We start from the raw sequence: 16,080 nt of genomic DNA on the forward strand, positions 1-16,080 counted from the left end.
TAGTACTTAAACTTTCAAATTTTTTCAAAATATAATGTTGAATTTTGAACAATGATACTAAAATGAAACAAAAAATAAACTTTAGGTATAATTTACCCACTTTTTTATACAAAACCCAAAATTAAATAAGAAAAAGATCACAATTCATACACCCAACACACAAAAAAAAAAAGGGAAATTCCTAAAATTTAAAGCGCCGCATATCCTCCCCAGCCAGTAGCAAGTGGCACGCACAACATTCGCGTAGGAACTATTTTTCGTATGCGAATTTAATTATTTTTTAAAATTAAATTTAGAGTAAAGTACAAAAATATTCAAGTATTATTTTATTAAGTTCTTTCAATATTAAAAATTATAAAATAATATTTCAATTAGAGAATATTACTTTGTTAAGTATTTATACGGTTAAAAGTTACTATTAATTATAGTTTAAACTCGTCATTTTTCGTTAAAATAATTACGATTGTCTAAGTTGAACATTAACATAATGACTGAGATATGATAGTAGTTTGAAATTATAAGATTATATTTTATCATATCAAAATTAAAATATTAACGTTTAACTCAGAATACTGTTAAATTTTTAACAAAAACTGATGAGTTTGGAACATAATTAATAGTGAAGTGATCATTTTATAACTTTTAATAATTGAGAGATTTAACAAATGAATACTCTATAAACATAGAACTATTTTATAGTTTTTTATTAGTTAAATGATAAAGTAACCATTTATTTCCTTTACCATTAAATTTAATAAATAATACTAGAGGAAAAGACGAAACCATCCGAGTTGCTGACATATCCCGCTATATAATCCAACTCAATTCAAACTCGACCCATTGTCCTTGATCATTATCAAAAGGAACGGGAAAAAAAAAACTGTAAAAATATCTCACGAGACTCAACCGGACGCGTTCCCTCGTTCCGCTAACTCAACCCTATGGAGATCGCTCCTGCGTCTCCGCCGCCGCCGCCGCCGCCGCCACCGCCGGGCATTGAAAACCCCGGTTCATCTACAGATGCCATTGTAGAAGACACCATGAAGCCGTCTCCATCAATATTGTCCACATCGTCCGAGAAGGAAGAAAAAGGGAAGCCATCGGTGTCGTTCGGGGCGGGGGCGGCGAAGTATGGTGCGGAGATGAAGGAGGAGGAGGAAGAAGAGGAAGACGTTTGCAGGATCTGCCGGAACCCGGGCGATGCAGAGAATCCGCTTCGATACCCTTGCGCGTGTAGCGGCAGTATCAAATTTGTTCACCAGGATTGCCTTCTTCAATGGCTGAATCACAGTAATGCTCGCCAATGCGAGGTTAGGTTCTTTTTTATAATGATTTTTGCGCTGATGACTTCCCCCCCCCCCGGTAAATTTGGTTAATTTAAGTTAGGGTTTATGGTTTATTTTTATTAAATTTCATTATTTGTTTTTTTTTATTTGGGTATGAATATATGACGATTAAAAATAAAAGGTGATTAAGAAATTATGACAATTTTGCCGTTGTTATAATTCTTTTACGAAGAATTTCATTGAAGTTGCAAATCTTGACAGCTTTCAATTGTTGGAGTCATGACAATTAGATGAAGAACATTTATTTTATTCTCAGTTTTCTAATGACTCATGGTTTCGTACACAACCATTCTAACTTTGACTAATACATGATCAAAGGCATAAAATTAATTCTGTTAGAGATTAGTCTTGGGTTTAAAATGCTTAAAGATCATGCACAAGAGACAGGTTCGTTGATCTTGAATGGTTTCAGTTTTCACGTTGTGAGCATGGCTTCACATGAATTCTTACTTTTCTATGTCATTTCATATTACTGCCAGTGTGTGTGTGTGTCAGTTCTCATTCTCTACCTCATGTTTATGTTTCTCTATTTATGTCTCTGCCTCTCTACCTCTCCTCTCTTGTCATATTCTTTTTTTCTTTTTAACTTATGCTTGAAAAGATTCTTCATGCAGATGTCTGTGTGTGTGTGTGCGCGCGCGCCGTCCTCGTTTTTTTATAGTTGAAAAATATATTTTTCTCCAGAAGGTAGATTTTTTAATGCTTTAACTATGCTTGACTTTCTTTGCAGGTTTGCAAGCATGCATTTTCTTTCTCTCCTGTGTACTCTGATAATGCTCCAGCAAGGCTTCCTTTTCAGGAGTTTGTGGTTGGGATGGCAATGAAAGCTTGTCATGTTCTGCAGTTCTTTTTGCGCCTTAGTTTTGTACTTTCAGTTTGGCTCCTCATTATACCTTTCATTACCTTTTGGATATGGCGGTTGGCTTTTGTCCAGAGTTTCGGTGAAGCTCAGAGTTTATTCGTAAGCCATATTTCAACCACAATCATTCTTACTGATTGCTTGCATGGGTTCCTACTTTCAGCTAGCATTGTGTTTATTTTTCTTGGAGCCACTTCTTTGAGGGATTATTACCGGCATTTACGAGAGCTTGGAGGAGATGCTGAAAGAGAAGATGAAGGGGATAGGAATGGTGCTCATGCTGCTAGGCGACCCCCGGGACAAGCTAATAGGAATTTAGCTGGTGATGATAATGGTGAAGATGCTGGTGGAGCACAAGGTATTGGTGGAGCTGGCCAATTGATCAGAAGGAATGCTGAAAATGTAGCTGCTCATTGGGAAATGCAGGCAGCTCGTCTTGAAGCTCATGTTGAACAGATGTTTGATGGCCTGGATGATGCAGATGGCGCCGAAGATGTACCTTTTGATGAGCTTGTTGGCATGCAGGGTCCTGTTTTCCATTTGGTTGAGAATGCATTCACTGTAAGTCTCTTTGATTGTTTTGTTTCAATTACATTACCTAATCATCTATCCTTGACTTCTAATTGACATTTTCTTACTAGCGCTTGACTTGACCTTTTGTTGGGGATTTTCTTGGGAACTTTTAGGCGCTGAGACTAGTTTATCACCGTATCATCATCAAAACAAAGGGATTTTTGTGTGTTTCATTTGTGTGAATGTGTTGAGTTGCATAGGTTCTTGCTAAGTTTAAATTTGATAAGACTTGCAGTATAGGACTTCATTGATTTGAGTGATGAAATATGATTAATTTTTCAGCATTTTTTTATTGGATGTCTGATGGTTGTCTTTGCTATATTTTTTATGGAGGAAACTTTATCCTGAATCTTCTTTTGTTTTAAAGAGTGACATTCCTGTCTCTGTTGTCCTTCTTCCAAATGTTTCCACTTCCAAAATACAGACACTAGAGGCCATTGTATGATTTTATAGTTTTATGCATTATTTTTGCTCTAATTATAATCTTATATTCTATTCCTGTTCCTTTACATGGTACTACTTTGAATTGCATGATGTCAGCAGGAACTCTCAGTTTCTTCTATGCATAGAATTTCCTTAATTTTTCTCTACATACGTTAATACTATGTTTTCTTTTGAACCTTCTTTAAACTTTTAATTAAACCCTCTCTTCTTTAAAGCCCAAATTGTAACAATTTGCAATAGAATGGATACTCAGAAATTGAAATTTTTTATCCTTTTCTCTGGTCACCACAATATTTTTTCATAACTTGATTTTCCAATCCTGCAGGTTCTAGCGAGCAATATGATATTCCTTGGTGTTGTAATTTTTCTGCCTTTCTCTATAGGCCGCATTATTCTCTATTATTTATCCTGGCTTTTCTCTTCTGCAAGTGGCCCGGTGCTGTCAGTAGTCATGCCACTGACAGATACCGCTCTTTCCTTGGCAAACATCACATTAAAGAACACATTAACTGCTGTTACAAAATCTACTGGAGTCACTGAAGTCTCAAGCAACACAAGTGCATCATTTTCAGAAGATCTTTTGAAAGGAGTCAATCTTGGATCGTCAAGGCTTTCTGATGTTACAACTCTTGCTATTGGTTACATGTTTTTTTTCTCCTTAGTCTTCTTCTACCTTGGTATTATCACTTTGATTAGGTACACTAGGGGTGAGCCTTTGACAATGGGGAGGTTCTATGGAATTGCCTCACTAGCCGAAACAATACCATCCCTCTTCAGGCAGTTCTTGGCAGCAATGAGGCACTTGATGACAATGATTAAAGTTGCTTTCTTGCTTGTAATTGAGCTTGGGGTGTTCCCTTTGATGTGTGGATGGTGGCTAGATGTATGTACAATAAGGATGTTTGGGAAATCGATGTCTCAAAGAGTTCAGTTCTTCTCAGTTTCACCTTTAGCAAGCTCATTGATACATTGGGTTGTAGGAATTGTGTACATGCTACAAATAAGTATCTTTGTCAGCCTTCTTCGAGGGGTAATTCTCTTTTCCATCCTATGTTATTAAGTGTTCATTTGGAACCTGTTTTCATATTGTAACATGAGTTGATAATATCATTTTGTTATGGGCAGGTTTTACGTAATGGGGTTCTATACTTCCTTCGAGACCCAGCTGATCCAAACTACAATCCCTTCCGTGATTTAATTGATGATCCTGTACACAAGCACGCTAGGAGGGTCTTGTTATCAGTTGCAGTTTATGGGAGTTTGATTGTGATGCTGGTATTTTTGCCAGTCAAGCTTGCTATGAGGATGGCTCCCTCTATTTTCCCACTCGATATATCGTAAGATTAGCTCTTACTGTTTCTGATTGCTTCACTTATTTATATGTATTGTTAGCTTACATTTAAATGATTTGCTTGTTGCAGGGTATCAGACCCATTTACTGAGATTCCAGCTGACATGCTTCTCTTTCAAATATGCATTCCATTTGCCGTCGAGCATTTTAAATTGCGGACAACAATCAAGTCTCTTCTGCACTATTGGTTTACTGCAGTTGGTTGGGCATTAGGCTTAACTGACTTCTTACTTCCCAGACCGGAGGAGAATGGTGGCCAGGAAAATGTCAATGTGGAACCAGGACAACAGGATAGACTACAGATCATGCAACTAGGTGGACAGGAACAGGCCATGGTTGCATTTGCTGCTGCTGATGATCCCAATAGAGGTCTCCTGGCATCAGGGAACTCTAATGCTGTGGAATTTGATGGGGATGAGCAAACCGATTCAGAGTAAGTTATATTGTGCTTTTTATTGACAATATTACTTGATGTGTCTGATTTAATTGTGGTTAATATATAGTCTTTCTTATTTTGGTTGATGGTATACTTGCATGCACCTTTGCATAAGATTCAAAATATGTGATCAGAATTTGTAGCTTTCACTTGCACTACTAACATTAAAAAAAAATCATCGAATTTGCAATTGTACGTCATTATTGATATAAATATTGAATAGGCTGTAGTGTTCAATGTCAACATAATATTCTCTTTGTTGCTTTTCACCTTCACTTGCTGCATTTTGTTAGTCTGATATCTTTGTTTGTCATTGGTTGTCTAATTTTCTTCCATGGATTTTTAGCAGGTACAGTTTTGTTCCTCGCATTATCTTGTTGCTGGTTATTGCTTGGATGACTTTGCTTGTATTCAACTCTGCCCTGATAGTAGTACCGGTATCACTTGGACGTGCTCTATTCAATGCAATTCCTCTTCTCCCGATAACTCACGGCATTAAGTGCAATGGTAATGCACTTTGACCCCCTTCCCCCTCTAAAACTCTCCAATTATAATTTTAGTGCTAATTGGTCATTGTTTTGTTTTTCATTGTAGACCTTTATGCTTTCGTCATTGGAAGCTATTTCATTTGGACAGCCTTGGCTGGGGCTAGGTACTACATTGAGCACATAAGAACAAAGAGGGCTTCAGTTCTGTTAGGTCAAATCTGGAAGTGGGGTGTCATTTTCATCAAGAGCACCTTGCTCTTATCAATATGGGTAAGTGATCAGTAATCCGGGCTTTCCACTTGCTTCCGTTCCCGATATCTGACTCATAAATCTTTATTGGTGCTGTAATGTCCAGATTTTTGTCATTCCTGTTCTTATTGGCCTACTTTTTGAGCTTTTGGTGATTGTGCCTATGCGGGTGCCTGTGGACGAGAGTCCAGTTTTCCTCCTCTACCAAGATTGGGCGTTGGGTCTCATTTTTCTGAAGATATGGACAAGACTGGTAAGTGTCGAACCACGGTTTATTATATACAGCGGAAAATAGTGACATGTTTATCTTAGGATTTTGCAATAAAGATCTTAGAGGATATTATTCCATGATATCACGGGCAAAAACTTGATTTCTTTTATCCACAGGTTATGCTGGACCATATGATGCCATTGGTAGATGAAAGCTGGCGAATAAAATTCGAAAGGGTGAGAGAAGATGGCTTCTCCAGACTGCAGGGCCTTTGGGTATTGCGGGAGATTGTGTTCCCCATTATAATGAAGTTGCTGACAGCATTGTGCTTACCTTACGTATTAGCCCGAGGGGTATTTCCTGTGCTCGGCCGCCCATTAGTGGTAAACTCGGCGGTCTACCGATTTGCATGGCTAGGATGCCTTTGCTTCAGCTTCTTGTGTTTCTGTGCCAAGAGGTTCCATGTCTGGTTCACTAACCTCCACAACTCCATAAGGGATGACAGATACCTCATCGGTCGTCGACTTTGTAACTTTGGGGAAGACTCAGAACAGAAGCAAAGTGAGGCAGGAACCTCATCTGAAACACTGGCTTCTAATCCACAGGACACTGGAATAATCCGGCGGCCCGACCGTGACGCTGATGTCGGGTTGAGACCGAGGCGTATTAATTAAAACTATGCGCCCGATGAAACCGGTGTTAGGAAGCTTTTTAGAAGCCTGAATGAAATGGATTTTCAGATATATAATTGAGAAGATGGGTATCCAACTGTGGTAGGTAGTGTTTTGTGCATAGAATACTTGTTAACTTGGTTGGCAATTAGGGTTTATCCTAAAATTCCAGCAGCTTAGGAAAGAAGCAAACAAATTACCACTTCCTTTTTTTTTAGTTGAATTTATGATTCAGACCACTCAAACTTGTAAAATATTCAATATTGCTATAATAATGTATGTAGAATCTCATTTGGTCACTAAATTTGTGATTTCAGGTTTGATCCCTCAAAAGTAAATGAAAACAGACCAATGAATCAGCAAACACTTTTAATCAAAAGGTCAAGCAATCAAATTCCAAATCCAATAGACAAAGGAGTAAAGTGATTTCCTCAGTCACATATAGCAAAAAGAGCTAATAATAACCCATGAAAGTGACTGTATTTTCAACGTTCCTTGGAAAAGTAGTTGTAAATCAAAACCAGCGAATCACCCCCTAACTCAAGAGACAAGGTTGCCCTTTAATGATAGTGAAGCTAGATGATCGGCAGCCCCGCCAGCCTGCTGCCGAGCTACGGTTCTTAGAACCTCCATCGCTTCTGCAACTTTGGCTTTCAGAGCTTCGGGTGACTCAAGCAAGTGCAAAACCTCGGTCTGATCCATCTCCAGAAGCATCCCGGTTACTTTAGCCGCTGCATCGGGATCCAGCTGCTCAACCAGTGGATAGAGATTCTCCCCCAGCATCTACACGTTGATCGGCATACGACGATTTCAGTTAACCAGAGAAATTCATGTAATGCATCCTCAGAAACTTGCATAGAACCTCTTTTAAAAATGATGTATTGCAAACATGGCAATTGTTCAATACCATTTTAGACCTCATCCTTACTGAAGCTTGTGTACGTTAATATGCGAATTTATAACGGTAAATATTCAACATGGTTATTGTCAGTCACTAACCCTTTTAACATGGAATAAGTGTAATCTATTATAGTTTTATCCTTATTTTATATCTTTGTCGACATTGTCATTTAATAACTCTAAACATTAATGAACTCGTCTCATTTTTCCTTATCATCATATTAATTTAGATATTTTCGAAAAGAAACTTAAAATTTATGAAATTTCAACCCAGAATTAGAAGGAAAATGATTATGATTTATAATTTTCATTATTCAGTCACTGTAAAATCGGGATGTATTATTCACTCCTTCTCTACCTTTTTATTATTAAAAATTTTAAAAAAGGACACTCAAACGTCAAAAAAAAGAGGAGAAATTTAGACAAAAATTTAATAAGGGGATTTAGGTTTATTTTACAAATCTAAAAGATAGATTCTTATCATAACGTTGTTAATAAGTAATGACGGAATGATAAAAAATAATGTTAAAATTGAATGATTAAATTGAAAGTTTTTAAAATTTAATGGATTAAAATAAAAATAAAAATAAAAGCAAAATTAAGTGATGAATTTTCTAATTTTACACAAACAATTATGGGACATATGGATGACAATTTAACCCAATCTGACGCAATCCAATAGGATCATATTTAAAAAAATAGATCCAGGTCAGGTCGGATTTTTTAAAGGATGAGGTCGGGTTGATTCAGATTCGAATGGAGGGTAAAATACTTTGACTCAACCCGAAACGAAAATAATATTGTAATTGCTTTAAAAAATTATTATTCTATTTATTAAGTTTTTTATTTTATATTGGATTGAGTCGAATTAAATTGTGTTGACAAGAATCTAACCCTAATTCGACCGTTGTTATCCCTGGACATATTGTTCAACATGACATCCCTCCCTACGTAATCATTCAATTATTATGGGCAAAGAGATTTAACGGTCCACATGTAAAGAACCGTGACGACTTTGAAAACACCAAAGTCTCCTCTTTTAATTTGGACCTTGTCGAATTCAGACCATATGGTCTTTAAATGCAAAACCAACCAAACTGTGTTCTTCTTAAACAACGAGGCAACTCATTGGATCCATGGGCTCAGATTCATCTCCAATCGAAATGTTTTTCTTCCCCTTTGTGGGTGGAGGTCATCAAATCCCCATGATCGACATGGCCAGGATGTTCGCATCCCACGGTGCCAAATCGACCATCATTTCCACCCCTAAACACTCACTCTCATTCCGAGAATCCGTCTTCCGAGACCAACAATCCGGTCATTCAATCTCCATCGAGATCCTCCGTTCACCGGACGATGTCGATATATCTGATACCGACATGTCGGCGACTCCCGTGACCGATACTTCCATGCTCGAAGTACCATTGAAGAAGTTGTTACTCCAACGAAAACCCGACTGCATAGTCCACGACATGTTCCACCATTGGGCTGCGCATGCTATTGACAACCTTGAATTGGATGTCCCAAGGATTGTGTTCAACGGCAACGGCTGCTTCGCGAGCTGCGTTCGAGAAAATATATCGAGGTTCAAGCCTCACGAGACGGTCGATTCGAAATACGAACCGTTTGTCGTGCCCGGTCTCGTCGATCGGATTGAGTTGACTCGGTCTCAACTTCCGGCATTCCAATTTGTAGCGGATAATATGCAGAAATCTAAGGAGAATTGCTATGGGGTTTTGGTTAATAGCTGCTACGAACTTGAACCAGCTTATGTAGAACAATTCAAGAAACATAACAAAGCGTGGATCGTAGGGCCTGTATCGTTGTACAACCGGAGCATTGCCGATAAAGCCGATCGAGGCAAAAAGTCCGCCGTCGATGAACAAACAATCCTCAACTGGCTTAATACTAAACCACCAAATTCAGTTCTTTTTATCAGTTTCGGGAGCGTTGCTCGTTTAGCTCAAGAACAGGTCCTCGAGATCGCTCATGGCCTACAAGCTTCGAATCAGCCATTTATCTGGGTGATTCGAGACGTGTTCAAAGGTGAAAAAACTGAATTTTTGGTCGATTTGAAGAGGAGATGAAGGAATCGAAACGGGGTCTGATAATCGACGGTTGGGCGCCGCAGTTGTTGATCCTTGAGCACGGCTCGGTCGGCGGTTTCATGACGCATTGTGGGTGGAATTCGACTTTGGAAGGAGTCAGTTGCGGTGTTCCGATGATCACATGGCCGATATCGGCGGAGCAGTTCTATAACGAGAAGCTGGTCACAGATGTATTGAAGATCGGTGTTCGGGTGGGGAGCTTGGATTGGCTTTCGTGGAACATGGAGCCCCGGGCATCGGTGGGGAGAGACGCGGTGGAGGCGGCGGTGAAGCGACTGATGGGTGGCGGAGGAGAGGATGGTGAGATGAGGAATAAAGCGAGTGTGATCGGAGAAATGGCTAAGAAAGCCGTTGAAGGCGGTGGATCCTCGTATAAGAATGCCGTTGCCTTGATTAATGAGCTCAAGGATCGACGTAGAATGAATGGACGCCATTAAACATATTACTTTATGCGAATTTATCCAAATAATAGAGTAAATTATCAAATTTAGTCACTTAACTTTTTTCTTACTTCTATTGTAGTCATTAAAATTTTAAGAAAATTTAATTAATTTAAGGTAAAGTACACAAATGGTTCTCCGACTACCTCGGCTATGAAAAGTTACAAAATAGTTTTTCGACTTTAGGATGTTGCTTTGTTAAGTTCCTCAACTATTAAAAGTTATAAAATAATCACATGATTATTCATTATGTTACACACTCGTCTATTTTCATTAAAAAATGACGATTGTTTAAGTTGGACGTTAACATGACGACTACGATATGATAGTCATTTGAGATTCAAAGATCGAGTTTTATTATATCACTAGGTTAACATTTAGCTTAGAATACCTTCCATTTTTTTGCAGAAAAAGACGAGTTTGGAACATAATTAATAATCAATTTATCATTTTGTAACTTTTAATAGTCAATGGACTCAACAAAGTAATAATCCATAGTCAGAGGATATTTTTTGTAACTTTTAATAGTCGAGCGATGTTATAATTTATTAATTTGATTTATTCTTAGTTGGATCATATACTATTAAATAATTAACGATGTTATAATTAAATATTTTATTTAAAAATATGAAATGATCCCAAAATTTTCTTTAATTTTTGACAGTCCCGAAATATGGCTTCCATTCGAATGTCATCTAACCTTTCCTTATTTAGCGTTTCAGCCATCCACTGAGTATTAATCTTTGGAATTTATCCTCATAAACTCGAGTTAATTACATTATATATCTTCAAATTATGACTCCAATTTTAAATTAGTCCTTAAATTCTAATTCATTCTTCAACATCGTTAACGACCGTTATTATAGGTGACGAAAAGCTGATTTTTTAACATCATTTGATCATATTATACCATCTTGACCGACCATTATTCTTCTTCAACTCAACTCCTCCTCCTTCAACCCAAACAAAGTTTGATCTACAGAGATAAAACAAGCAGATTATGACGGTTTGCTTCACTTTCAGGGTAGCAATTCTGCTAACTGCTATGATAAGCTTAACAACCAGCGACGATATTGCTGGTTTCATCTACAATGGATTCCGGTCAGCCAGTCTAAAGCCTCGATTGCATTGTACAGTTCACTCCCAGTGGACTCCTAAAGCTCACCAATACAACCCACCGACAAAAAGGCCATGCCTTCTACCCTCACCTCGTAAACTTCAAGAACTCAACTAAGGGCTCTGTTTCTTCCTTTTCTACCACCTTTGTCTTCGCAATTACTTCCGAATATCCGACTATCAAGGTTAACGATGATATGTATTTTGGATTAAATCCTCTAATGGCTCTATGTTCTCATCTCATTATGTTTTGGGTTGGAGCTTTAAGATGAACGGTGAGGCGCAAGAGCTTAACTTGTCTCAACTTCCGAAGTTGACCATTAGCATCCAAGTCCGGTTGGGTTAAAAAAGAAGGGGTTGAGTTGAAGAAGAAAAAGTGCCAGTAAAAATGGTCAAATGATGCCAAAGAAATCGGCAAAACTTTCGAGATAATGTTCTGAAAGAAATTAATTCACGAGCTAATGCATTCCCAAAATTAATTGCTCAAATAGGGTGAAATCTACGGTGTTGGCCGTAGGTCGCCATGCCTTCCGGGTGACCTACTAGGTCGCCATGTCTTCTCGGCGACCTACAAGAGATTGCATGTTCCATGCACGTCCCAATACGCTGGGCATCCGAGGCCATCCGACCGAGGCCATCCGAACGAGCTATGCGAGGGCATCCGAGGGCAACCGTGCGAGCTATGCGAGGGAATCCGAGGGCAACCGAGCGAGGGTAGGTCGCCCGGATTCCCTCGCATAGCTCGCTCGGTTTCCCTCGCATAGCTCGTTCGGATGGCCTCGGTCGGATGGCCTCAGATGCCCAGCGTGTTGGGACGTGCATGGCACATGCAATCTCTTGTAGCTCGCCGGGAAGACATGGCGACCTACGGCCAACTGTGGATTTCACCTTATTTGAGCAATTAATCTTGGGAGTGCTTTATCTCGTGAATTAATTTTTTCCAGAAAATTATCTCGAAAGTTTTTCCAAAGAAATCAGATTAACACGCCACATCACCTACAGTAACGACGGTTAATATCGAATGACCAATTTGTAACAAATGATAATATTAGTGATCTAATTGTGATTTTCAAAACATCAGTGGTGAAAACAAAAAAATCCCGAAGCCGCCAAATTCGTTGGCCACGTGTCAATAACAGATACATTCAGGGAAAACAGCGTGCTTCCACACGTGACACGAGTAAACCCTAGAATTTTATTTGATGAACAACAACAAACTGGGTAAGAAGGAAAAAAAAACCCTAACAAAAATTTCCGCCAAAAAATCACAGCGTCCCCATTTAATCGCCGTGAAATCTCCGGTAGCATAGCATCGCCATGGTAGAATAACTGAATTAATTCCTTTTCCCCCATTCTTTTTGAGATAAACAACAAGCCTTCAATTCCTGATCTCCGGTTCATGTTACCCGCGAAATTGTTATAAGGTAATTTATCTTCTTTGTCTCATATATTTCTGCTACATCTGGTAATTTGATTTTTCTTTTATGGTACTATATGTATTGTTGGTTTGTTAGCACGTTATTATCTGTTAGAAATTAGCTAAATATATGCAATTATTATGCCACAATATTGTTGATAATTTTGTTGTAATATTAATTTTATGGGAGAATAATGCTTGAATTTGATTTTATCTGCTAATATTGAGCGAAATGGGTTTTTGCAGCTTGTTAAATTTGGAGGCTGTGTTTTCTTTGTGTTCCTGTAAATGGGTGCTCCTAAGCAGAAATGGACACCTGAAGAAGAGGCAGCGCTAAAAGCTGGAGTCATCAAACATGGTGCCGGAAAATGGCGAACGATATTGAAAGACCCGGAATTCAGTGGTGTCCTGTATCTGCGTTCCAACGTAGATCTTAAGGTTTGGTACTTTTGCTTCCTGAGTAAAAGGGTTTTGGTTTTGTAAGAGCAACATAGGCTCACACCGGAAAATGGCGAATGATATGGAAAGACCCGGCTTGATAGATATTTATAAACAACACAACCTCACACCGAGTAAAATTGGCTCTGGTTCTAGTCCTCCTTCCTATGTCCTTCATGTTACTTATATAACATGTAGGACATGAAGGGGGTCTCTAATGAGGCCTTTCTTTTATCAAAAAAAAAAAAAATAGGCTCTGGTTTTGTACTAGCAATTCATTTTTTTTTTGGTGTAGGATAAATGGAGAAATATGAGTGTGATGGCCAATGGATGGGCTTCTCGAGACAAAGCTAGATTAGCTGTGAAAAGGACATCTAGCTTTAACAAACAGGAGAGTGCTATGGAGCTCGCTGTTGTTCCAAGTGATGAAGATATCGTGGATGTTAAACTCATCACAACTCCCAACACTACATTGCAGATTCCTTCTACAAAGAGATCCATTGTCAAGTTAGACATCGTTTTTTTTTTTGCTTGATTTCTTTGCATCTTGTATCATTTTACTTCTGATGATAATTCTTTTCACTGTTGTAGGTTAGATAACCTCGTTATGGAAGCGATTACAAGCTTGAAGGAGCCTGGCGGTTCAAATAAGACAAATATTGCTGCATATATAGAGGTACGCTTTAGATGCAGTATTCATGGTTTACAATTCAATTTATGTTTTCTATTTAATAAAAGTATAGCTGTCGTGGTCTGTAATTAACAGAAACAAGAGGAGCATATCAGATTTAGAGATACGAGAACTTTAAAATGTCACATGATTGGTTGATATCCACCTTTTCAATTTCTGTTTTAACTTGCATCAGTGTCTTTTCCTAGCAATCACAAAGAAGAGAAGAAAGTGATGTGAGGGAAGACTTTTTTGTCAAATAAAGGATAAAATATACAGTTTTGAGTTTTAAGGCGGTTGAAATGGAATGAGAGAGCTATCACTTTTTGTCAATTTTCTGTATACCTTTTGTCATGAAAATGTTCTCTGTCAGTTGTTTTCCTGTTGGCTTTAGCATTCATATGTTTCTGGAAATGTGTTCACTTAGTTTCTTCGTATAACATACTGGTTTTTTCATCAATTTAATCTGCTTACTTGGATACAATGTTCCACTTCCACCTCGTATTTTGGTGATGACAGCACCCACCATGTTTAGCACAAATGTTTTTTATTAGTCCTGTTGGCTTTTGCATTCGTATGCCTCAGGAAATGTGTTCACTTTGTTGGCATAATTTACCTTTTTTTTTTCCTACTTCTGTAGGAGCAATATTGGGCACCTCCTGACTTTAAGAGGCTCTTGTCAGCAAAGTTGAAGTATTTAACAGCTTGTGGTAGACTGATTAAGGTAATTTATTTGCTGCATGGAAACATATTTGATGTTACTTTATTCCAAGTCATGGTGTGTGAGAAATTAGTAGTATATATATCTTGTTTCATTAAATAATAAATATATTTTTACATGTATTTTGTTGCCTGTGGGTGTGTGTTCTGTTATAATTTTTGGAAATGGTTTAGGATTTTGGAGGTGTTGTAAGTTATATACATGATCGAAGGGTTGTATTTGATCTATAAGTTTAAGGAGCACTATCAGTCTGTTGCTTATGGCATTCCTGAAACCAGTAAAAGTGATTATTGTGAACTATGGTATTGCAGTGAATATGGCTGGTTGTCTGTGTAATGCAGAAATGATTGCAGTTTTTTGTGTGTAATAATATTAAGAATCCCTCTGAATCTTTGTCTATGGCATCAGAAAATTTCTGTAAAAAAGTAAAAAAGTGATTGGTCTGAACTGAGAAGGTATTATGGTATAGCCTGATCTCACTCCACTGTGTAATACACAAAGGCTTCTTTATAGTCCTAGTACTGCCTTACCAAGTTTGTGCTAGTTTTTCTTTTTACCTGTTTCTAAAATGTTGATGTCTGGTTAAATAATGGGTTGTTTTTCCTGTTATGCTGTTTTGAGCAATTCAATACTGTTGCTTGCAGGTGAAACGCAGGTATAGGATTGCACCAGCTGTGTCATTTTCAGACAGGAGGAGGAATCATTCCATTCTATTTTCGGAGGCAAGGCAAAGGGTTTCTCCTCGATTTGATAGGGATGTTGTAAAAATCCTCACTAAATCGCAGATTGATTTAGAGTTAGCTAGGATGCAGAATATGACCCACAAGAAGCTGCTGCAGCTGCTGCTCGAGCAGTCGCAGAAGCAGAAGCCGCTATAGCAGAAGCTGAAGAAGCAGCAAGAGAGGCAGAGGTTGCTGAAGCTGATGCAGAGGCAGCACAAGCTTTTGCTGAAGCAGCTACGAAAACTCTAAAAGGAAGAAACAATCAGAAGAGGTAAATTGACGTCTATTGCCATGATTTATTTTGCACATGAACATATGCACAAGGAACCTGTACACAGCATATATGGGATTTCTCATCGATTGCCATTCCCTTCAAACTTGTTTATTGTTAGTCATTTATCTTATGACATCATGCAATATTGTTTGTCTAATACGCAGATGGTTTGATGATTTGACAAAATGAGCAATGAGGCGTTTGAATGACGTTTTTTTGTAGCACTCACCAGTCAACCCTATTTGTAGCAGGCAACCAGTGATCATCCTTAGTATCTTTTGACTTTCAGGAGAGAAAAGAAAACGATAAGGCCTTTCCGGTTGCATATGCATAGGATTCTTCCTCGGCAGCAGGTCCGCTTTGGAATAGTGGATTCCATTATTGGTTTCAAATTCAGGGATTCTTTGTTTTTGTTCCTTTTGAGAATATTCTGGGATTGCAGTTGATATTATTCATTTTGAATACCTCTGTACTTAGGATGCTGGAAAACATAGGAACTAGAATGTATATAGGGGATAGGAACTGTTTGTTTCCATCTGAGATTTATCTGTTGTGTAGTTCCTTTATGTTCTATGCCATTCTCAATAGAAATGAATTCATTTGCTGTAGTTTGTGTCAAATCTTTTTTATAATTTGTGCTGAAACA

The 16,080-nt window shown here is 38.1% G+C and overlaps 1 protein-coding gene and 2 pseudogenes across 2 annotated transcripts; all 3 read left to right on the plus strand.

The window, feature by feature from the left end:
- The first annotated feature begins 916 nt into the window (after nucleotides 1-916).
- LOC120175626 (probable E3 ubiquitin ligase SUD1) lies at nucleotides 917-6,676 on the plus strand. Of its 2 annotated transcripts, none has more exons than XM_039182238.1 (9): nucleotides 917-1,310; nucleotides 2,077-2,766; nucleotides 3,548-4,252; nucleotides 4,348-4,559; nucleotides 4,644-5,006; nucleotides 5,359-5,516; nucleotides 5,604-5,767; nucleotides 5,853-5,999; nucleotides 6,134-6,676. In XM_039182238.1, the coding sequence occupies exons 1-9, from the start codon at nucleotides 942-944 to the stop codon at nucleotides 6,629-6,631; spliced, it is 3,306 nt and encodes a 1,101-aa protein (XP_039038169.1). In that variant the 5' UTR covers nucleotides 917-941; the 3' UTR covers nucleotides 6,632-6,676. The 2 variants fall into 2 exon arrangements, with proteins under 2 accessions (XP_039038169.1, XP_039038168.1); XM_039182237.1 differs by having other exon boundaries at nucleotides 918-1,310; nucleotides 5,356-5,516.
- A 1,951-nt stretch (nucleotides 6,677-8,627) lies between these two features.
- Nucleotides 8,628-10,130, plus strand: LOC120175628 (annotated as a pseudogene).
- A 2,258-nt stretch (nucleotides 10,131-12,388) lies between these two features.
- Nucleotides 12,389-16,039, plus strand: LOC120175629 (annotated as a pseudogene).
- Nucleotides 16,040-16,080: the final 41 nt, after the last annotated feature.

Source organism: Hibiscus syriacus, unplaced genomic scaffold (assembly GCF_006381635.1).
Source record: "Hibiscus syriacus cultivar Baekdansim isolate YM2019G1 unplaced genomic scaffold, ASM638163v2 tig00112206_pilon, whole genome shotgun sequence".
Lineage (NCBI taxonomy): Eukaryota > Viridiplantae > Streptophyta > Magnoliopsida > Malvales > Malvaceae > Hibiscus > Hibiscus syriacus.

What these genes read in the sequence shown, in the direction of transcription:
- LOC120175626 (XM_039182237.1), top strand. Translation starts at nt 942, where the DNA reads ATGGAGATCGCTCCTGCGTCTCCGCCGCCGCCGCCGCCGCCGCCACCG. An exon ending in GTAATGCTCGCCAATGCGAG is followed by an intron (nt 1,311 to 2,076) that starts GTTAGGTTCTTT and finishes CTTTCTTTGCAG; the next exon opens with GTTTGCAAGCATGCATTTTC. An exon ending in CCTTGCTCTTATCAATATGG is followed by an intron (nt 5,768 to 5,852) that starts GTAAGTGATCAG and finishes TGTAATGTCCAG; the next exon opens with ATTTTTGTCATTCCTGTTCT.